This window comes from Callithrix jacchus, chromosome 2 (genome assembly GCF_049354715.1).
Source record: "Callithrix jacchus isolate 240 chromosome 2, calJac240_pri, whole genome shotgun sequence".
NCBI lineage: Eukaryota > Metazoa > Chordata > Mammalia > Primates > Cebidae > Callithrix > Callithrix jacchus.
The window spans coordinates 13,083,946-13,107,591 of record NC_133503.1 but is presented as its reverse complement, the minus strand read 5'-3'; the positions used below and the strand labels follow the sequence as shown (position 1 = coordinate 13,107,591).

Genomic DNA, 23,646 nt, shown 5'->3' with positions numbered 1-23,646 from the left:
AGGCTGAGGCAGGAGAATCTTTTGAGCCTGGGAGGCAGCTGTTGCAGTGAGCTGAGATTGTACCATTGCACTCGAACTTGAGTTACAGAGTGAGATTCCATCTTTAAAAAAACCCAAAAAACAAAACAAACCCACCTGTTTTATGGTGGTCTTTGGAGAACGGGTCTTCAGTATTTTCTTAGGCAGTTTCCTTAGGTGATAGAAACAGCCCAGTTTTCCCCATGGAGAGAGCATTCCTGTGAGCATCCTCTCTGATCCCTCTGTCCAATCCTTCCCTAGGTCTCCAGGAAGGGATGATGGGATGGGATTGGGATGAGGATGAGGAAGAAGCATGAAGGTGCTTATTGATAACAGATGTCACCAGGTGGTTTATTGACATCAGGTGGTTTATTGACATTGAAACTCCATGCTCCTTCCACCACAGACCACCTGTTGGCCATAAGGCTGTGTGGTGCCAGCGATCTCTCCCACTAAGAGAGCTGGCCAGGTCCCAGAGCCTAGCAAACCTCCCTGAGTGGTCTCTGGGTATACAGGGCCCCAGAAAGGGGAGGGGGCTGTGATTTACTGAAAGGATGCAGCTGTCTGATTAACTGACAGTATGACCGTGACATTAGGGTCAGCTACACTGCAGGGCTGGGGTGTATGGATATCTGTTCTGGGGTCTGGGCCCCATGGAGAGATGTGTAGGGGGAATGAGAAGTCGATCAGCAATAAGACGTGGACTCAGCCACCTCCCTGACCCTGAATCATTCAAGCGAGGAGCAGAGGAGTTCCCAATAAGGGGACGGGGCATGTGAGGGTCCCCAGGGCCTCAGAAGTTGTTATCAATGTTCCAAACGTCCCCACTGAGCGCATTGGCCGCTCCCTGAAGCGTCCAGGTGAGCAGGGCTAGCTGGCGCCGGAAGCGGCTCTCCTGGAAGCCGGCGGAGGACGTGGCCCCGGGGGTCCGGGAGCTGTTGGAGCGCAGCAGCCTCAGGTGGTCCAGCAGGGCGCCCAGCGTGTGGTCTCCGCGGCCCAAGAAGATGTGGCGGAACGGGGAGTCGGCCGGCGACACGTACTGGGAAAGGAAGTAGAACTCCACCTGCTCAGAGAGGGGGATCAGGTCAGGGTGCGGGGGTTCTGGCTCGAGAGCAAATGCCTGGATCATCCTTGGCGCCCACCGGCCTTTTTCTTTCTTTTCCTTTATTTATTTATTTATTTATTATTATTTTTTGAGACGGGGTCTCGCTCTGTCACCCTGGCTGGAGTGTAGTGGCACAATCTCGGCTCACTGCAACCTCCGCCTCCCGGGTTCTAGCGATTGTCCTGCCTCAGCCTCCCAAGTAGCTGGGACTACAGGCGCGTGCCACCATACCCGGCTAATTTTTGCATTTTTAGTAGAGACGGTGTTTCACCATGTTGGCCTGAATGGTCTTGGCCTCGTGATACGCTCGCCTACAGGCGATTTTCTGATTCGGCTTGAGACCTACTACCTGCTCGGTAAATACGAGTTGGAAGCTTCCTTAAGTCCCACCTCCCTTTGGTTGCCCAATCAGGATTAGACATCCTGTGACGTCAGGAGTAGCTGGGTAGGATACGTTCACCAGCTGTGCTTCTCTTGTTTTTCTTTTTGTGTTTGCTTTATTTGCATAATTACTATGCCGGTAACAAAACTGCACCAGCTATACTTCTTCTTCTTTTTTTTTTTGAGACAGAGTCTCGCTCTGTCGCCCAGGCTGGAGAGCAGTGGTGTGATCATGGTTCACTGCAACCTCCACCTTCCGGGTGCAAGCGATTCCCTGCCTCAGCCTCCGGAGTAGCTGTGATTACAGACGTGCATCACCACGCTCAGCTAATTTTTGTATTTTTAGTAGAGACGGGATTTCACCATGTTGCCCAGGCTGGTCTCAAACTCCCAACCTCAGGTGATCCACCTGCCTCAGCCTCCCAAAGTGCTGGGAATCCAGGCATGAGCCACCGCGCCCGGCCTCCCCTTCTTTCTCTCTCTAGAATCCGCAAGCCTGAATCTAGGTCTCCCCAGTCTTCCTTCCTCACCCATTCAGAGAATGCCCAAAGCTTCAAAGAACAATCTACTGCCCTGCTATTCCTCTTCTTAACAGCACACCTCCCTACACCGAGTCATTCTCCTCCACCTCTGCCAATGTCCACAGCCCAGAGACAAAGGTCAGGGGACAGCCCCGTCCTCACTAAGAGCCTGGTTCTCTTCCTTTTGACGCAGCTGCTGTTCCTTATTCCTGAGACAGCTTTACTCCTGACCTAGTTTCCTCCCTCCTTTCTGCCAGCCTCTCTGATTTCTTCTGCATCAACCTGTGGGCAGGTCTCTAAGTTCCACCTCCCTCTTCTCATTACCTATTAAATTATCATTGCCTGGGCACCACCCCAGTAAAATCGAAATCTCTAGGGGTAGTCTCAGATGCTCACTTCTTTTTAGAGACAAGTTCTCACTGTCACCCAGGCTGGAGTGCAGTGGTGCAATTGCAGCTCACTGCAGCCCAACCCCCTGAGGTCAAGTGATCCTCCTGCCTCAGCCTCCTGAGTAGCTGGGAGTGCAGGCACATGCCACCATGTCCAGCTAATTTTCAGATGCTCACATCTTTTTAAGGCCTCCATCATTCACTCACAGGGCTCCTGATGTCAACAGGACCTCTTAAGGGACAGATTCCAAATCTCCTTACCCAATGACCCACTGGAATCCTGACCTCCAGCCATCTGGACCTCCCTACTGGGTTTGGGAACACCTGGACATGTCAGTACCAATCTATTCCCAAGCCTGGGCTTTGGGCCCACACTCATGAGGCCCATGACCTTCTGCAGGTGCAAGCTCTCATCCTCAAAGGGCAGTGAGCATGGGGTGAGTATAGGTTTTGAGGGTAGACTACCTGGCCTCTAATTTCAGCCCTTCCACTTATTAACTATATGATTTCAGGTAAGTTACTTAGCCTCTCCTAGCCCCAGTTTCTGCAGATAATATAGCAACCTCACAGCGCTGGGGGGAGTCCTATCAGAGCAAATGAAGTAAGTTCCCTAGTACGTGGTAGCCTTCTATAAAGGACAACTGTGGCCAGGCACGGTGGCTCATGCCTGTAATCCCAGCATTTTGGGAGGCTGAGGTGGGCGGATCACCTGAGGTTAGGAGTTCAAGACCAGCCTGGGCAACATGGTGAAAACCTGTCTCTACTAAAAATACAAAATATTTAGTCAAGATGTGGTGGTGTGCCCCTGTAGTCCCAGCTACTCAGGAGGCTAAGGCACAAGAATCGCTTGAACTTGAGAGGCGGAGGTTGCAGTGAGTCAGGATGGTGCCACTGCACTCCAGCCTGGGCGACAGAGCGAGATTCCATCTCCAAAAAAAAGGCAACTGCCATTTTATTATTCTTCTATGTCAACTATCATTATTATTCTCCTCCTCTTCCCTCAAACACACACACACACACACACACACACACACACACACACACACAGCAACTGCTATTTTATTCTTATTCTTTTCTATGACAACTATCATCATTATTCGCCTCAGCTTCCCTCAACACCAAATCTGTCCATTTCTCTTCCAAATGCCTAACATTGGTCCAGTCCCCACCTACGAGCCTCTGCTGCTACCTGCCACTCTCAAGACGTTTGCAATCTGACCAAAATCACTCCAAAAAACTCCACTTTGTTATCGGGCATGGTAGCTCATTGCGTGTAATCCCAGCACTTTGGGAGGCCAAAGGTAGGAGGGTCACTTGAGCTCAGGAGTTCGAGACCAGCTTGGGAAACATAGGGAGACCCTTGTCTCTATGAAAATAAAAATACAAAATTAGTTGGGTGTGGTGGTGTGCACCTATGGTCCCAGCTACTCAGGAGGCCAAGGTGGGAGGATCACTTGAGCCCAGGAGTTCAATACCATTCTGGGCAACACAGTGAAACCCCATTTCAAAAACACAAACTCCCAGCCGGGCACAGTGACTCATGCCTGTAATCCCAGCACTTTGGGAAGCTGAGGTGAGCAGATCAGTTGAGGTCAGGAGTTTGAGACCAGCCTGGCCAACATGATGAAACCTCTTCTCTACCAAAAAAATAAAATAAAAAAAGAAATTGGCCAGGCATGGTTGTGGGTGCCTATAGTCTCAGCTACTCAGGAGGCTGAAATGGGAGAATCACTTGAACCCGACAGGCAGAGGTTGCAGTGAGCCTGGATCACACCACTGTACTCCAGTCTGGGTGACAGTGAGACCCTGTCTCCAAAAAATAAATAAATAAAAATAAAAACTCCCCTTTGCTTACATCAGCTCTCTGCTCAAAAACCTCCCTAATTTCCTTGATGCCAAGACTTTTTTTTTTTTTTTTTTTAAAGATGGGTTTTCACCATATATGTCAGGCTGGTCTCAAACTCCTGAACTCAGGTGATCCGCCTGCCTCAGCCTCCCAAAGAGCTGGGATTACAGGCATGAGCCACCGTCCCTGGATGCCAAGATTCTTAACATCCAAACTTCTAATCCTGGTGTTCAAGGCTCCCCATGGCTGATTAACAACCCCCTTTGGTGCTCCCCTCCCCTCTGCCTCTCCATGGGGCCCCTCTTCTGGCTCTGCTGGGCCACACCCTGCTTCCAAGTAAAACTAGACTGATTTCACTACCACACCCAAATTCTGGGTCTCTCCACCCTGAAACGTCCTCTTTACTTTGCATTAACCCACGTCCTGCCTGTTCTTCAAGATCCAAGTCACAATCGAAACCCAAGGTCAGCCAACTTTTTCTGTGAAATGCCAGATAGTAAATATTTTAGGCTTTGCCGGCCATGCTGCTTTTATGGCAGCTACTTAACGCTGCTATTACACAAAAGCAGCCATAGAGAGCATGAAAACCAATGAGCATGGCTGTGTTCCAATAAAACTTAATTTACAAAAACAGGCAGCAGCCAGGTGCGGTGGCTCAAGCCTACAGTCCCAGCACTTTGGGAGGCCGAGGCGGGCAGATCACGAAGTCAGGAGTTCGAGACCAGCCTGGCCAGCAAGGTGAAACCGTGTCTTTACTAAAAATACAAAAAATTAGCTGGGCATGGTGGTGCACACCTGTAGTCCCAGCTACTCGGGAGGCTGAGGCCAGAGAATTGCTTGAACCCAGAAGGCAGAGGTTGCGGTGAGCCGAGCCACTGTACTCCAGTCTGGGCGACATAGCAAGACTCCGTCTCAACAAAACAAAACAAAACAAAACAAAACAGCAGGCAGCAGAGCCTCATGCCTGTAATTCCAGCACTATGGGAAGCTGAGGTGAGAAAGTCGCTCGAGCCCAGGATTTCAAGACCAGCCTGGACAATATAGTGAGATCCCATCTCTACAAAAAATTTAAAAATCAGCCAAGTGTGGTGGTGTGTCCTCGTAGTCCCAGCTACTCGGGAGTTTGAGATGAGGTGAGAGGATTGCTTGAGCCTGGGAAGTGGAGGTTGCAGTGAGCCCAGATCGTGCTACTGCACTCCAGCCTGGGCAACAGAGTGAGACCCTGTCAAAAAAAGAAAAAAAAGAAAGAAAGAAAAGAAAAACAAAAGCAAACAAGCAATGGTTTCAATTTGGCCCGTGGGCGCGAGTTCACCTCTGGTCTAGAGCCACAAAATTCACCGGGTCTGGCCCAACCCTATATTGCAGGCTCTGAAGTCCCGAGTCTTTCCCTCTCCATCCCTGAGCCTGAGTCATGCATCTTACACACAGGTCCCTTTTATCCCTGGTGGGGACAGGGGTTTGGCAACTTTGAAAGTGTCTTTTTATATTCTGGACCCTGACTGACATAGCTGAGATTAAACCAAGATCCGTGAATGAGAATGAACCGTGCCTCACCCCAGTCACCCGTGTCCCAGCAGAGAAGACAAAGGGAAAAGGAGAATGAGCGGGAAAAGAGCAAAGAGAAGGAGAGGAGAAGGCAGGGCGCAGTGGCTCACGCCTGTAATCCCAGCAATTTGGGAGGCCAAGGTGAGAGGATCACTTGAGCCCAGGAGTTTGAGACCAGCTTAGACAACATGGAAAACACTGTCTCTACAAAAATTAGCCCGGCGAGGTGGCACATGCCTGTACTCCCAGCTACTAGGGAGGTTGAGGTGGGAGGCTGGCTTGAGCCCAGGAGGTGGAAATTGCAGTGAGCCGAGATGCAGCCACTGCACTCTAGTCTAGGTGAGAGAGAAAGAGCAAAAGCAACAGGTTTGGAAATGGAAAGAAGGAATGAGTAATACCAAGGAGGACAGGCAGAGGGCGCAAGCAGGAAAATGCGAGGAGGAGGAAGAACAGGAGCCTCTAAGGGATAACCATGCTCACTCTGAAAACCATGAGTGTGTGTGCACACGTGGCTCTATGTACACTGCAGTTCCCAGCTCACCCCACACTCACTGAGGACGATCTCGTTTCCTATTTTGCCCTGCAGACCTTTCCCCATGGCCACAGTCCCTACTCACCCGTTTCCTGAGGTCAAAGGGTTGAGGGGTAGAGTTCTTGGAGTGAGGAAATGGAAGGAAGAGGAGTTGGAACTGGAGGTGGGGTGCGGGCTGCAGCTGCAAAGATTTCAAAGCTAAGCAGAAAGGATTGGTGAGGGAATAAGCTCTTGTTTTTCACGTGACACTCCCTCCAGGCAGGCTTCTTAGATTTCACCCATTTCATTACCAGAAGGAAGACACTTCTTTATACTCTGAAAATCTTTAACCTTTTGCACTTCCCAGGCTGTAACCCTGTACGGTGGAATAGTGTGGACATGCTTTTTCTTTCCAGAAGGGTTGGGGAGGCAGTGGGAGCTATAGGAGGGGAGCCAGCAGGGAGGGGCGGAGGAGGGTGGGTTGTCCCAGTTCTGCCAGGCGTAAGCCAGGCGACTGTGGCCAAGGGGCTGGCCTTCCCTGCCCATTTCATCACTTGATCGCTCGGGTCTTCCAGCCTGACCAATCTATGAGCATCGTGCGTCCAGGACTGGGACGAGAGCACCCAGAGGACCGGGACTGTGTAGGCGAGGAGAGAGAGGAGCGCGCAGGTGGGGCCAGGGCCGAGGGGCAGATCCCCGGGGGCGAGGCGGGGCACCAGGGGCGGGGCCTCACCCGCATGATGCGCACGTTGTACATGCGTGTCAGTCGCTCGTCTCTCTCCTCTGAGCTGTAGATCTCCTGCCGCAGCTTCTCTGCTGCCCGGATGTAGTCCCCCCGCGCCGAGTACACCCACTGCAGGGTCAGCCCGCGGGCCTGGGGGCGGAGGCGCGGGCTGGGGTGGGCGGCAGGGGCCAGGACCCTCGCCTAGTATGGGGAGAAGGGCCCCGCCTAGAAGACCCCGCACCTGCCAGGTTGGGAGATGGCACATGCCGGGGGCTTGGGAGGGTACCAACTGGGTCTTGGGGGCTCAGGAGACTGGAGGCAGGAGGTGAAAGGGCTGGATTGCCAGAGAGGACCTAGACCCCAGGGATTGCGGGGAGAAGGGGCCGGACCCCCTGGCCTGGGCAGCGCCCCCCACTCCCGGAGGCCAAGAGCCGGGTGGGCCTCTTGAACCTTGAGTTCCCCAGAGAACTCGTTGAGGTTCCCGATGTGCCTGAGGACGACGTCCCCGTAGCGGCCGAAGTCAAGGGGCAGCAGGCGATCGTGGCTGAGTCGGATGAGCAGCTGTCCTGCGAGCTGGGCCACAGCCTGGGCCACGGCGGGCAGGCGGCCTCGCAGCACCTTGTGCAGTTTCTCGTAAGTGTCCTCCTTTGTGTGCAGGAACGGGTAGGCCTGGTCCTCCTGACGGGACAGGGTGGGCGCTGGGGCAAGGACAGGCAGGCTGAGGGACTAGCGCTGTGTCTGGGGCAGGAGGAGGACGTCTCACCTCCATGAAGGAGAACTCAACAGCAGGAACCCCCGCAAAGGCAGTGAAGGAATAGGCACTGCTGTCCATGGGTAGGGGCCGAATCCTGGGGGCAGACGGATTGGAGGGATCTGTGGGTTCAGGCTCACCCATATCCCTCCCCAACTCTCCTTATCCCCGAAACTTACACCTCAGCATCCCAGATGGGATTGGTGAACACCACCTGTTCATAGAGCGTCTGCCCACTGTGGTTGGGTGAATCCACCTGGGGGCAGGGTGGGGGGCACTGATCAGGCTCTGCTCCTTCCCCTACTTACTCCCTTGCACCCCCTATTCCTGGGGTGCTCTTGCCTGCTTCAGAACACTCTCGATGAGGCTAGTCAGAAGGGGGCTGGTCTTGGCATAAAACTTGTCATCCCCTGGAAAAAGGGGAAGGGAGGGATGGCAGGTTCAGGGCTTAGCCACAGAGGCAAGGGTGGACCCCAGGGGGCCAGGTGGTGGCACTGCCCCAGCTCACCCAGCACTGCATTATCCAGGCTCACGTAGACTACAGCTTTGAGGTGCAGCACGCTGAGGTAGCCCTGCGGGTGGGTGACCAGGGTGGAATGAGAACCCCCTGCCCTCACCTCTCCCCACTGCCTAACAACCTGCCCAGAACCCCACATCACCTCTAGCCACTCTGTGGAGCCCACACTCCCAAAGTCACTGCCATCCCAGCTGATGAAGAGGAGACTTCTGCGGGGCCGGAAGCCTGGGGACAGAGGGGAAGGAGGACAGGCTCAGGAGGGGCCAAGCAAAGACCCTCCCCTTGTCTTGCCAGGGTCTCTGCTTCTCTCTCTCTCTCTCCCTCTCTGAGACAGGGTCTCGCTCTCTCACCCAGGCTGGAGTGCAGTGGTGCAATCATAATTCAATGCAGCCTTGACCTCTCAGGCTCAAGCAATCCTCCTGCCTCAGCCACCCACGTAGTTGGGATTATAAGCATGCACAGCTAAGTCCAGCCAAATTTTTTATTTTTTGTAGAGATGCAGTCTCCCTATGTTGCCCAGGCTGGTCTCAAACTTTTGGCCTCCAGCGATTCTCCTGCCTTGGCATCCTTAAGTGCTGGGGTTACAGGTTTGAGCCACCACATCTAACCCACCTGCTTAATCTTGACACAGACCCATGGACTACAATTATCATACCACGTTCTTTTCTTTTCTTTTGAGATAGAGTCTCATTTTGTTGCCCAGGCTGGAGTGCAGTGGTGCGATCTTGGCTCACTGCAACCTCCGCCTCCTGGTTTCAAGCAGTTCTCCTGCCTCAGCCTCCCTAGAAGCTGGGATTACAGGTACCCTCCACCATGCCCAGCTAATTTTTATATTTTTAGTAGAGACAGGGTTTCACCATGTTGGCCAGGCTGGTCTCCAACTCCTGACCTCAGGTGGTCCACCCGCCTTGGCCTCCCAAAGTGCTGGGATTACAGGTGTGAGCCACCACGCCCGACATCACTTTTATTTTTGGTGAGGAAATAGAGGTGAAATGATTGGCCAGGGCCACTCAGGTGTGATGTGGATGCCGAGGCCCAAGTGACCACTGGTCAGTCTGTTCCTCACTGTCTCTCTGCCCTATCCTCCTCGGGCCACAGGGCCACCACTGTCTAGCCCAGGCCCATGCCTTGAGCTTACCGTTGTTCACCATGGAGGCAAAGGTCCGGACCAGCTCCAGGAGTATGGCTGTCCCCACAGCAGACTTAGCTGCTCCTGGGCCCCATGCATCCCTCTGGGCTCCGATGACAACGTAGTGATCTGGGGAGGGGATGTTTGGGACCCACTTCTGACACTGGCAGTCCCCAAAGTCTCCCCCCTGCACCCTGGGGAAGCCTCCATCAGCCTCTATCTCCCAGCCCTTCACATTGGGGCAACCCCACCCCTGCAGTCCTCCTGTCCCTACAGAGAGCTCCCCTCCCCACTTGGCTCTCCCTGGATGACGCGCTCCTTCAGCTAGGTGCCTGGGGTCATTCTGGACTTACAGGGTTTCTGTCACTCAGGCTGGAGTGTGCAGTGGTGCCTTCATAGCTCACTGCAGCCTCAAACTCCCCGGCTCAAGCCATCGTCTTGCCTCAGCCTCCCAAGTAGCTGGGACCACAGATGTGTGGCACAATACTCGGCTAATTTCTTTTATTTTTAAATTTTTTGTAAAGACAAAGTCTTGCTATGTTGCCCCATCTGTCAATTACCTATTTTAATTTCCCACTGCCATGCATGTCTAGCTATGCTTGAAAAAGGGCCATTTACCCATCTATCTAATCTGATCTCTCTCTCATGCTTGAGTTTCTTTCTCTCTCTCTTTTCTTTTCTTTTTTTTTTTCTGAGACTAAGTCTTGCTCTGTTGCCCAGGCTGGAGTGCAATGGCACGATCTTGGCTCACTGCAACCTTCACCTCCCGGGTTGAAGCGAGTTTCCTGTCTAAATCTCCCGAGTAGCTGGGATTACAGGCATGTGCCACTACGCCCAACTAATTTTTGTATTTTTAGTAGAGATGTGGTTTCTCATGTTGGCCAAGCTGTTTTCAAACTCCTGATCTCAAATGATCTATCTGCCTCGGCCTCCCAAAGTGCTAGGATTACAGGCATGAGCCACCACTCCAGGCCCATGCTTGAGTTTCTATTACAACACCATCCAACTTAGGCTTGCTCACCTCCAGTGCTGGGGAGCTCACTACTGGGTAACAACTCCCCTTCCATCACTGGACAGGCTGGAAGATGAGGTCTCTTCACTGCTGCCACCATCAGACCCAGTTCAGCCTCAACTTGCCAGCCTCCCTCCTCTGGGCACCACTCCTATCCTCTCTCTGGGGCCTCCTGCATGAGCCTCCTATCTTTTCAGGGTGTATGGGCAGAAATTCCTCCCCATCCACCACAAGCTGTGAGTGATACTAGACACACAGCCCACCTGGCTCTGAGCGGCCTTCAATGCAGCCAAAGATGTTGTTGATAGGGGTGGAGGTCCTGTGGTTGTTGACTTCTAGCCGCATGCCTGGCCCAGGGCCCAGGTGATAAGGGGAGCCTAGGAGGTGCCCCTGCCATTCCTGGGGGGCCACAGGGCCTTTGAGCTTCCTGGAGAGAAGGAAGATAGAAAGGGTTAAAAGTTGCAGAGAGACCCAGAAGAGCCCAAATCACTCTCTTCCTTCTTTCTTTCCCTCCCACCATTTCTGGCTCCAGATTGCTGCCTCTGCACCCCCTGCCTAGGTGGGGCAGTGCAGTCAGGGCTGCCTTGGACGGTTGTGCTGGTTGTATACTGCTCAAAGGTTCTCAGTTGAGGTAGGTATGTAATCTGGTCACCAGACAGTGGACCCTGGAGAGAGCCTGTGTCCACCCAGAAGAGTCACTTTTTTTTGAGATGGATTCTCTCTCTGTTGCCCAAGCTGGAGTGCAGTGGCTATATCCGCCACCTGGGTTCAAGCAATTCTCCTGCCTCAGCCTCCCAAGTTGCTGGGACTATAAGCACCCGCCACCATGCCCAGCTAATTTTTGTATTTTTAGTAGAAACAGGGTTTCACTGTATTAGCCAGGATGGTCTTGATCTTCTGACCTTGTGATCCACCCGTCTCGGCCTCCCAAAGTGCTGGGATTACAGGCGTGAGCCACTGTGCTGGCCCCCCCCTTTTTTTTTTAAATACAGAGTCTTGTTCTGTTGCCAGGTGCCAGGCTGGAATGCAGTGGCGCCATCCCAGCTCACTGCAACCTCCTCCTCCCAGGTTCAAGCAATTCTCCTGCCTCAGCCTCCCCAGTGGCTGGGACTACAGGCACATGCCACCACACCCAGCTAATTTTTGTTTTTTAGTAGAGACGGAGTTTCACCATGTTGGCCAGGAAGGTCTTGATCTCTTGACCTCATGATCTGCCTGCCTCGGCCTCCCAGAGTGTTGGGATTACAGGCGTGAGCCATGGTGCCCGATACCCGCTTTTTTTTAAGACAGGGTCTTAAAAAAGCCACCAGGCAGGTGGCTTCCACCTGTAATCCCAGCACTTTGGGAGGCCGAGGTGAGTGGATCATGAAGTCAGAAATTCAAGACCAGTCTGACCAACATGGTGAAACCCCATCTCTACTAAAAATACAAAAATTAGGCTGGGCGAAGTGACTCACCCCAGTAATCCCAGCACTTTGGAAGGCCAAGGCGGGCAGATCACAAAGTCAGGAGATCGAGACCATCCTGGCCAACATGGTCAAACCCTGTCTCTACTAAAATATAAAAAATTTGCCAGGTGTGGTGTCTTGTGCCTGTAGTCCCAGCTACTTGGGAGGCTGAGGCAGGGGAACTGCTTCAACTGGGAGGTGGAAGTTGCAGTGAGCCGAGATTGCACCGCTGCACTCCATCCCGGTGACAGAGCAAGACTCCATCTCAAAACAAAAGAAAACAAAAATTAGCTGAGTGTGGTGGCGGGCACCTGTGGTCCTAGCTATTTGGGAGGCTGAGGCAGGAGAATCACTTGAACCTGGGAGGTGGAGGTTGCAGTAAGTTGAGATGGAACCACTGCACTCCAGCCTGGGTGAGAGTGAGACTCTGTTTCAAGGAAAACAAAACAAAAAAACGAGTCAGGGTCTCTCTCTGTCTCCCAGGCTGAAGTGCAGTGGTGTGATCATGGCTCACTGAAGACCTAAACAAGAGTCACCTTTGTCTAGTTCACCCACAGGCACCCTGTGGCCTAGCTGCAGCCTCGCTTTCTCTGCCTCCTCCTCTCCTGGTTCCCAACACTCCCCTCACCTCAGCAGGCGGGAGGCAATGTCTGCGCTGATGGGCTGGGCTGGGATGCTGGGAAGGCCTGATGATGCCACTGGAGGGAACTGGGTTTGATTGAAGGAAGGGAAGCCAGGCGTGTAGGGGTCTCCGGTTCCCAGGTGCACCTTCGGGGAAAGTGGTGCCCACATGAAGCTGCAAGCCGGGCTTCCAGGAAACACGTGCCAGCCCCAACTGAGCAAGACGATGTGGCCCTGGGACCTGGGAATGGCATGGCCAGCCTCCCCGGACTCACGTGTCCATACACAGCCTGCTGGCTGGACAGGCTCGGCTTGTGTGGGTCCTGGGAGAAGTCCGCTGGCTCCGGGTATATGAGCACTCCTCGAGCCCCGAAGTCCTGAGCATTGGTCACCTGCGGAGGAAAGTGACTAGAGGACTCCTCCCAGAAAAAAACCCGGATTCATAAGGGCAGGAGAAACCGGGAAAAGTGAAATGGCAAGTCCTTTGCTTGCAACTATCCATCCCATGGAGAGGGTGTGGGGCACCACCTGGCCTGTTTCTTCCCAACCTCAGCAGCTCCTGGGCAGCCCTCAAACCCCACCGGGCCCCCTGGTACCCCATGTTTCTGTTCTCTTCCCCATCTGATTTCCCCAACCCCCAATTTGTTCCCAGCCAACATCTTCCTATCTTCCTTCCTTCCTTATTCTCTCCCTCCCTTCCTCCCTACTTGTCTCCCTTCTCTCTTTCTCTCCTTTTTTTTTTTCTTTTTGAGACAGATCTCTCTGTTGCCCAGGTTGGAGTGCAGTGCAGCCTGGAACTCCTGGGCTTAAGTGATCTTCCCACCTGAGCCTCTGGAGTAGCTGGGACCACAGGTGCATGCCATCAGCCCAACTAACTTAAATTATTATTATTATTATTATTTTAGTAGAGAGGTGATCTCACTATGTTACTCTTTAACTCCTGGCCTCAGGTGATCCTCCTGTCTTGGCCTCCAAGTGGTGGGACTGCAGGTGAGAGCCATTGTGCCTCACTTACATTTTCTTACCATCCACAGGGTTCTTTCCTGTCTTCCTTTTGCAGCCCCCTGCACGATTCCCACTGGCAGTTTGACCCTCCGGTTCCCCAGCCCACGCCCTCCCTCTATCCAGGGGCACTTACCTTCTGGGCAAAGCTGATCACTCCCACGCGCACCAGCAGCAGGCTGCCTGCCGGGTCCACGCCCCTGGCCCGCAGCTCCTGCAGGTCTTCAGGCCGCCCGTAGTGGGCGTACACCAGGTCTCCCTGGAGACACGAGGACGGTGAGGTGCACTCCCCGCGTCCGTCCTCCGAGACACAGGAAAGGGCTCGTGCCTCGCCTCATCCTAGGAGCGGGCAGGGGGCGCTCACCGTGACGTTGCCGATGGCACTGTAGGGGCAGTAGACTTCGGGGTCCTCCAGCGGCAGCTGCTCTGCAACCTTCCCGGCCTCATCGACCCAGTGCAGGGTGTTGGGGTGAGCACTGGGGAGTGGGGCTGGTGAGCACCCCAAGCCGCGCCCCACCCCCGCCAGGCCCCCGCCTCCCTGCCCGCGCGCACACTCACGGGTCTGGGAACTGCAGCCCCACGTAGTGCGTGTCGGTCCACACGTGGTCCAGCTTCTGGCGGGAGAACGCCACGCGGATGTCCTGAGTCAGAGCGGCCATCCCGGCCGAGCCTGCCACCCGTTCCCGAAGGCTGGTTTGCCTGAGCGGGAAGAGGCGGAGATTTTTCTGGGTGCTCCTCCCAAAAAAGGGTACCAAACACCTGGGGTCGCCCGCGGGAGGGGCAGCTTGCTCCCCGCGGCCTTTTTTTTTTTTTGAGACAGAGTCCTGCTTTGTCACCCAGGCTGGGGTGCAGTGGCTCGATCTCAGCTCACTGCAACCTCTGCCTCCCAGGTTCAAACGATTCTCCTGCCTCGGCCTCCCGCATAGCTGGGATTACAGGCACATGCCACCACGCCCGGGTAATTTTTGTATTTTTAGTAGAGACAGGGTTTCTCCATGTTGGTCAGGCTGGTGTCAAACTCCTGACCCCAGGTGATCCACCCATCTCGGCCTCCCAAAGTGCTAGGATTATGGGCCTGAGCCACCCTGCTCTGCCCTCTGTGGACTCTTTTTCTCCCATCACCACCAGGGCGGCGCCAGAGGGTCTCAGGACCTCCCTCTGCTTAAAACCTGAGTTTGCATTGCTGGGGGTCCTGCCCATCATCCTGTAGGTTCTTCCCGGCTCAAGCCAAACTCCCTCCCTCTAACCCCATTCCCCTGACGTCAACGCACACACACATCAGGCACCCAAACACTTTTCTTCCAAAGAGCTAACTGGGCAGGCAGCAGACCCTCCTCATCTTCCACATCTTCCAGGTGGGCCTCCTGGAGACACTTTACACCAAGGTACCCAGGGGAATCGCTGGTTCCTGGGCTCAAGCCATCCTCGCGCCTCAGCCTCTTGAGCAGCTGGGGCTATAGGTGTATGCCACCAACCGGTGATGTTTTAAAATGCTTTTTTTGTAGAGAGGAAGCCTCCATATATTGCCCAAGCAGGTCTTGAACTCCTGGCCTGAAGCGATTCTCCTGCCTTGGCTTCTCAAAGTGCTGGCACTACAGGCATGAACCACAGTGACCTGCCCTATATGTGTATTTAAAGGCACACATCAAAAGCGCGAGATGAGGGGCCTATAGGGAGGGGAGTGGGGAGGATCACTCAGAGATGACAGGAAAATTCAATGGGAAAGGAAGGTACTTTCACTGACCCATGAGTACACGGTACTGTGGTCTCAGGAGTGTGATCAACTCCATTCTTTACACCCAACCTTAAAAAAAATCCCCCCAATCTAATCATGATACTCTATTGTTCAAAATACTCCAGCCTCTTTTTTTCCTCTCAGAATGAAATTCAAGTGGCCAGGCACAGTGTGGGGCTCACACCTGTAATCCCAGCATTTTGGGAGGCTGAGGCTGGCAGATCACGAGGTCAAGAGATCGAGACCATTCTGGCCAACATGAGGAAACCCCGTCTCTACTAAAAATACAAAAATTAGCAGAGTGTGGTGGCACATGCCTGTATTCCTAGCTACTGAAGAGGCTGAGGCAGGGGAATCGCTTGAACCTGGGAGGCGGAGGTTGCAGTGAGCCAAGATCACACCACTGCACTGCAGCCTGGCGACAGAGCGAGAGTCCGTCTCAAAAAAAAAAAAAAAAGAGAGAATGAAATTCAAAATAGTTAAAGTAGCCAGTAAGGCCTTTTGGGCCTGAGCTACATCCATCTCACAGGCCATATGGACCATCTTTCCCTTCCTCCAAGAGGCTACCATCTTCACATTTCAGACCCTTCGCAAGTGTCTCAGTCTCTGCCTGGTGGACTACTCATCCTGTCAGTCTTGACTTGTCAGTTCCTCAAGGAAGCCTTCCCTGAACTGCGATCTAAATCAGGCCCTCTGGTTATAGTCTTTCCTTGCACCCTTTTTTTCTTTTCTTTTCCCTCCCCTCCCCTCCCTCTCTCCTTCCTTTCCTTCCTCTGTCTTTCTTTCTCTCTCTTTTTTTTGATGGAGTCTTGCTCTGTCGCCCAGGCTGGAGTGCAGTGGTGCAGTCTCAGCTCACTGCAACCTCTGCCTCCTGGGTTCAAGTGATTCTCCTGCCTCAGCCTCCCAAGTAACTGGGACAACAGGTGCCTGCCACCATTCTCAGCTAGTTTTCTATTTTTTTTTTTTTTTAGTAGAGACAGGGTTTCACTAAGCTGGCCAGGCTGGTCAGCAACTCTGGGCCTCAGGCGATCTGCCCACTTCAGCCTCCCAAAATCCTGGGATTACAGGTGTGAGCCACGGTGCCTGGACCCTTTTTTCTTTTCTTTTTTTAGAGATAGGGACTTGCTCTGTCACCCAGCCTAGAGTGCAGTGGCATGACCATAGCTCACCGCATGCAACCTTCAACTCCTGAGCTCAAGTCATCCTTCTGCCTCAGCCTCCTGAATAGCCAGGACTCTAGGCAACACACCACCACACCAGGCTAGTTTTTTATTTTTTAAAATTATTATTATTATTTTTGACATGGAGTTTCAATCTTGTTACCCAGGCTGGAGTGCAATGGCACAATCTCATCTCACTGCAACCTCCGCCTTCCAGGTTCAAGCGATTCTCCTACCTCAGCTTGCTGAGTAGCTGGGATTATAGGTGCCTGCCACCATACCCAGCTAATTTTTTTTGTATTTTTAGTAGAGACGGGGTTTCACCATGTTTACCAGGCTGGTCTCAAACTCCTGTCTGCAGGTGATCCACGCACCTTGGCCTCCCAAAGTGCTGGGATTACAGGCACGAGCCACTGTGCCTAGCCAAATTGTTACTGTTTTTTAAAAAGACAGGATCTCTCTATGTTGCCCAGGCTGGTCTCACACTTGGCTCAAGCAGTCCTCCTGCCTCTGCCTCCCAAAGTGCTGGGCTTACAGGTGTGAGCCACCACACTGAGCCTTACATCCTTGGCTTTTCTTTCTTTTTTAAATTAATTAATTAATTAATTAATTTTTAAGATGGGGTTTCACCATGTTGGTCAAGCTGGTCTTCAACTCCCGACCTCAGGTAATCTGCCCGCCTTGGCTTCCAAAGCTCTTGGATTACAGGCGTGAGCCACCGCGCCTGGCCTGCTTTTCTTTCAAAGCCATGATTTCAGTTGTAATTACGTAGTCAGGAATGATTGTTAGTTTCGTATCTGTTTTCTCCAGTGGATTGTAAGCACCATGAGGACAAAGTTAACGTGTTAGTCTCCCACCACCTGCTTAGCTTGGTACCTGCCAAATAGTAGGTGCCCCAAAACGTTTGTTGGATTAATGAATTAATTACCTCATCATTGTCACTTCCAGTCCCACCACTCCACTTCCCTGGTCACACCTGTATTTTTTTTTTTTTTTTGAGACAGAGTCTCTGTTGCCCAGGCTGGAGTGCATCAGCACAATCTCACTGCAACCTCCGACTCCCAGGTTCAAACAATTCTCCTGCCTCAGCCTCCCAAGTAGCTGGGATTACAGGCGCTCACCACCACGCCCAGTTAATTTTTGTATTTTTAGTAGAGATGGGGTTTCACCATGTTGGCCAGGCTGGTCTCGAACTTTTGATCTCAGGTGATCCACCCGCCTCGGCCTCCCAAAGCGCTGGGATTACCAGCTCCCAAAGTGTGCCCAGCCCACGTACTGCATGCTGTGATTACCCACACTCCATCTCTGGAGTACTTATCCATGGAGGATCTACTGAACACCTAGTAAGTGCCAGGCACTGTGGTAGGTGCTGGAGACTCTGAGATAGATAAGACATATGTATCAGGAAGTTTTTGAGATTCCAGAATCCCACTCTCTAGTAGACCTTGTCAGATTCCAACTCCCCCAGTTACCCTTGCTGTACCTGCTCTTCAACCGCATTGAACATGACAAATGTCCTATAACTCCATGTCTGTCATCTCTCCCCGCTTTCTCTTCCCTCTCCATCCCACCTAGAACCATGTATTCATTCCATGCTCTCGCCCCAAAACTGCTACCTGTCTTGCCTCAGTGCCACACCCGGCCTCTAGACCTGTCAAACTACCTGTACCCAGATGACCAAGTACTACTCAAAACAAATTTAAAAAGCCCTGAGCAGGCCGGGCATAGTGGCTCATGCCTGTAATCCCAACACTTTGGGAGGCCAAGGCGAGTGGATCACGAAGTCAGGAATTTGAGACCAGCCTGACCAACATAGGGAAACCCTATCTCTACTAAAAATACAAAAAAATTAGCTGGGTGTGGTGGCAGGTGCCTGTAACCCCAGCTACTCAGGAGGCTGAGGCATAAGAATCACTTGAACCTGGGAGGCAGAGGTTGCAGTGAGCTAAGATCACACCAGTGTACTCCAGCCTGGCAACAGAGTGAGAATTGGTTGCAAAAAATAATAATAAAAAAAAAATAAAAAATAAAAAATCATGTCTCTAAAAAAAATAATTTTGAAAAAAGAAAAATTAGCTGGGAGTGGTGGCACCTGCCTGTAGTCCCAGCTACTTGGCAGGCTGAGATGGGGGAATCACCTGAGCCTGGGAAATCGAGGCTGCAGTGAGCCCAGATTGCCTTACTACATTCTAGCCTGAGTGACAGAGCAAGGCACCGTCTCAAAAAATATTAATGTAATTTAGTTTAAAAGCCCTGAACAGGCTGGCTGGGTGTGGTGTCTCATGCCTGTAATCCCAGCATTTTGGGAGGCTGAGGTGGGAGGATTGTTTGAGGCCAGGAGTTTGAGACCATCCTGGACAACATAGGGACACCTCATTTCTACTAAAACATAAAAAAATTAGGCTGAACTCGGTGGCTCACACTGTAATCCCTGCACTTTGGGAAGCCAAAGTGGGTGGATCACCTGAGGTCAGGAGTTTGAGACCAGCCTGACCAACACGGAGAAACCCTGTCTCTACTAAAAATAGAAAATTAGCTGGGCGTGGTGGCAGGTGCCTGTAATTCCAGCTACTTGTGAGGCTGAGGCAGGGGAATTGCTTGAACCTGGAAAGTGGAGGCTGCGGTGAGCCGAGATTGCATCACTGCACTCCACTCCAGCCTGGCAACAAGAGTGAAACTCCGTCTCAAATAATAATAATAATCATAATAATTAGTCGGGCACAGTGGCACACATCAGTAGTCCCAGCTACTTAAAAGGCTAAGGCGGGAGGATCACTTGAGTCCAGGAGTTGGAGGCTGCAGTGAGGTATCATCTTGCCACTGTCTGAGTGACAGAGTGAAGCCCTATCTCAAAAATTAAAAGGGGCGCTGGCCAGGAGAGGTGGCTCACATCTGTGATCCCAGAGCTTTGGGAGGCTGAGGCTGGTAGATCACAAGGTCAGGAGTTTGAGACCAGCCTGGCCAAAATAGTGAAACCCTGTCTCTACTAAAAATACACAAATTAGCTGGGCGTGATTAGTATGCCTGTAATATCAGCTACTCGGGAAGCTGAGGCAGAAGAATCACTTAAACCCGGGAGGCGGAGGTTGCAGTGAGCTGAGACTGTGCCACTGCACTCCAGCTGGGTGACAGAGTGAGACTTCATCTAAATAATAATAATAAAGCACTAAACCTTGTTGATTCCACAGATTTAAGGTCTTTCAGCAGGTGAACCAGCAACATATCAAAAGAGTAATCACACAGCTTGATCCAGGTTGGTGTTGAGCTCATGAAGATAAGGAAATCTATTAACACAAATTACTATATAAACATTAAAGAAGAGGCCAGGCTCAGCGGCTCAGGCCTGTAATCCCAGCACTTTGGGAAGCAGAAGTGGGAAGATCGCTTGAGCTCACGAGTTGGAGACCAACCTGGGCAACATGGCAAAACCCTCTCTACTAAAAATACAAAAATTAGCCAAGCATGACGGCACACGCCTGTAATCCCAGCTACTCCGGTGGCTGAGGCATGAGAATTGCTTGAACCCGGGAGGCGGAGCCTGTAGTGAGCCAAGATTGCACCACTGCACTCCAGCCTGGGCGACAGAGCGAGACTCTATCTCGATAAATAAATAAATAAAATTTTAAAAGTCTCAGTAAGCTAGGAATAAAGGAAACTTCCTTAATTCAATTTGAAGAAGCTGTTTGAAGCACAGCAAAATTCATTTAATCGCAAAGTATTATAAAAGAATTGCTATTAAAGTCAGGACATAGGCAAGGATGCTTACTGCTACTGTTACCTTAAGTTCATGCACTCTCAGATGCAATTAAGAAATGAAAGAAAAAAAAAACTTAGAAGGTATAAGCTTGGGAAAAGAGACTCTCCATCTCCTACTATCTGTAGCTTAGCTGATTACCTATTTGGAAAAGCCAGGTGAATCCACTGAAAAACTCCTCCTGTCCCAAAAAAGGGCTCTGGGTGGACCTCGCTCCTGGACCAGTCTGAGCACCTTCTCCAGCAGGATGACAGACACAAGCTGTGTGTGTCTAGCCAGCATCCTCATGATGCAGATGTGTGTGTGTGTGGTGGGGGGGTTCTGCACCCACAAAGCATTTGCTCGCTTGTTTTTCTTTTCTTTTCTTTTTGAGGCAGGGTCTTGCTCTGTCTCCCAGGCTGGAGTGCAGTGGCGTGATCTCGGCTCACAGACACCTCTGCCTCCCAAAGTAACTGGGTGATCCTCCCCTGTGAATCTACCAAGTAACTGGGACCACAGGTGCTCGCCATCATGGCCAGCTAATTTTTTTTTTTTTTTTTTTTTTTGAGACGGAGTCTCGCTCTGCCGCCAGGCTGGAGTGCAGTGGCGCGATCTCGGTTCACTGCAACCTCTGCCTCCCGGGTTCAAGCAATTCTCCTGCCTCAGCCTCCCGAGTAGCTGGGACTACAGGTGTGCGTCACCACGCCCAGGTAATTTTTATAGTGTTTAGTAGAGACAGGGTTTCGCCATGCTGGCCAGGATGGTCTTGATCTCTTGACCTTGTGATCTGCCTGCCTTAGTCTCCCAAAGTGCTGGGATTACAGGTGTGAGCCACCACACCTGGCCTTGTATTTTCTTTAGTAGAGACAGGGTTTTGCTGTGTTGCCCAGGCTTGCTTGCTTGTTTTTCTGATTCCCTAGAATGTGCCTTCTCAGAACCCCTCAGCGCGCTCCCTGCTGCTGCCCCAGGTCCAAATCTAGGCACCTGGGTGTGGCATTCAAGGCTTTTCTGGGTCTACTGTTGGATGCTGGACCCCTCTAATCTCAGTTCCCTCACGTCCCAAATATGCCACCCTCAGAGCCTCAGTCTCCTGGAACCTCAGCTCTGAATGCTTGCCACCCTTCCCAGGACAGATGAACAGGGGGTTCAGGAAGGCAGATGGGAGGACTCAGGAGGGGGACCGAACACCAGCAGCCTGGGCGAGGATGCAGGGAGGCCTAGTCTGAGCAGATTAGGGGAGGAACACTTGAGGCCAGGATCGGGGCAGGGCCATCCCTACCTGATGGTGTCTTCCAGGCGCCCCTCCCCCAGGAACCGCAGGAACATGGCCTGGAGGTCGTTCCAGTACAGTGTGCCTCCGTGGGAATCCAGTCCGGTCTCATAGTTGACATCCTCACTGACCACCAATACGGAGTCCCCACACGTCTGGCAGGACCCTCGGAAGGTGACATAGCCCAGAAGGAAGGCTGGTGGGTGGCAAGATGGGGATTCTCTTTGTGCCCACCTCTGGACCCCAGAAATCTCCCCCAGCCCAGGCCCTTCACTTTGAGGGAGGGGGAAGACTCTCACCCCCAGTGAAGATCAGTAGGGCCATCAGGACCAGGTAGGGGGCAGCCCTTCGTCCTGCTGCCGCCCAGGGAATGAGGTTTGGCTGCCCAGGTCTAGAGCCCAGGGACTCAGGGCCCTTCAACTCCATGGGGCAGAAGTGGGCCAGTGTCTCCGCCCCCTCCTCCCTGTCTTCCTCTTCCTCCTCCAGGCACCCCTTCCGGGGGCCTTCCACACGCTGGTAGACCGTCTGAGAGGATCTTGGGGACAGTTGTTGCTGCGCAGGCAGGGTGGGCATGAGATTAGGGCAAGAGGCCTGGGGGGTGGGGAGGCATCTGGCAATAATGAGGTCAGTGACTTGGGGTGTCAAGTGAGCATGGGGGTGGGGATGTGGGGGAGGGACTGGGGGGGCGGGTTGGAGGGGACAAGCAGGGGTGGGAAGAGGTGAGGTCAGGACATAGGCCAGGAGGGGCCAGCCTCAGGGGCTTGGGAGGGTCTGAGGGACTTAGAGAGAAGGCCCAAGGGGTCCTCCCAATCCCACTGGTCTTACCGCTCTCTGGAGTAGACCCCAAAGCCGCTCCATGCTTGCGCCCCCTCCTGAAGCCTGCAGGCTGTCCCCAGCGATAAACCGTTTGTGGGAGCCCCAGGAGGGCCCCTTATCATCCCAGACAGGCAGCCTGAGCCCAGGCTGGTCCTCACCACCCCCAAGGGTCGGGGCACAGTCCTGGCCTCAGTCCAGCCTTCCAGACGTGGCCCCCCCACAGCCCAGGCCAGAGCACAAGGAGGTGCTCTCCCCTGCAGTCCCTTTGCAGCCCCACACCTGCCTCCTCCCTGCAAAACAATCAGTTTTTTGACCTTGGGGCGGACTTTGGCCTCCTAGTTCCCATCAGGAGTGGGGGAAGGGGACCGATAATGGGAGGGGAGAGACACGGGTGCCCCCTCCCCCTCCTACTTCTACCCCTCCCTGCATCCTGGGGACCCCTTCCTAAGGCCCCCACACCCAGGTGGAAGATTCACCCCTCCCCATCTGTCTTTCAGAGTCCCCAGGTGCCCAGGTCCTATGACATATCAGCTTTCCTCCCTGCCCTGACACTTGCCCCAGCATTCTAAGCCGGAGGTGCCACAGTGGTGTGACGTGGGGGTTTGGTCTGGCGATGTGCATGTGTGTCTCTTTCGAAAGGTGGTTCTCAGACTGCCGCTGGCTACTGGAGAGGTAGGGGCACGGGTGGAAGCACAGATGAGGCCAGCGAGTGCTCCCTGATAGGGGTCCTGGGATCAGGGATCTGTGTGGGTAAGGAATCTATGGGTTAGTGGGGAGGAGTGATCAGAGTCCCTGCCAAGGTGTGGGCAGAGCTAGGTGACCTTGGAAAAAGTCATGGTCCTCCCTGGGCACCGGCACCTGTCTGGTCACCAAAGGAATTGGATTATGTGAGTTTCTACTTCTTTGGGGTCTGAGGCCCTCTGAGAGTCTGATGAAAAGCCAGTTAGCCTCACCCCAGAAACACATCACAGGCATAAACTGCTGAACTGGCAGGGGGCACAGGTTCCAAGCCCTTCCCAGGGGCCCAGGACAAGTAGCTCTGAAAAAGAGGGTTCAGGGTCCCACCAAGTTCCCCTTTGGGGGGTCTCCCCTGGGAAACCTCAGCTCCTACTCAGGTCCAGAGAAGTTCTGAGTTACTGGGATGCACCAGTGTCCTAGTCCCTGCCCCATGCCTGTCACCAAGAGCCCCAGGAAGAAAGGCATAGCGCAGCTCACCTGAGCGCAGGTTCTGGGGTGCTCAGTCGCGCTGCTCCCCTGAGACCTGAGGCCCACGCTGAGGCCCCGCCCACCAAGCCCCACCTCCTGCCCCCGCTCACCCAGGCTCCGCCCAACTTCTGCCCCACTCACCCCAGGCCCCGCCCCCCACTGCACTCTGCGGCTCCTGCGGACTCCCACCACAACTCTGTTTCCCC

At 53.1% G+C, this 23,646-nt stretch overlaps 1 protein-coding gene across 1 annotated transcript; it reads right to left on the bottom strand.

Moving 5' to 3' along the window:
• Window positions 1-368: 368 nt before the first annotated feature.
• Window positions 369-23,509, bottom strand: TFR2 (transferrin receptor 2). Its single transcript, XM_002743996.6, has 19 exons — window positions 23,450-23,509; window positions 22,244-22,304; window positions 21,718-21,970; window positions 21,428-21,614; window positions 14,079-14,219; window positions 13,885-13,996; window positions 13,657-13,779; window positions 12,794-12,910; window positions 12,526-12,665; window positions 10,713-10,876; window positions 9,447-9,566; window positions 8,451-8,533; window positions 8,300-8,363; window positions 8,134-8,201; window positions 7,971-8,047; window positions 7,804-7,888; window positions 7,491-7,718; window positions 7,050-7,190; window positions 369-1,081 (listed from the first exon to the last, which is right to left on the bottom strand). The coding sequence occupies exons 2-19, from the start codon at window positions 22,274-22,276 to the stop codon at window positions 812-814; spliced, it is 2,406 nt and encodes an 801-aa protein (XP_002744042.1). The 5' UTR covers window positions 22,277-22,304; window positions 23,450-23,509; the 3' UTR covers window positions 369-811.
• Between the last annotated feature and the right edge of the window lie 137 nt (window positions 23,510-23,646).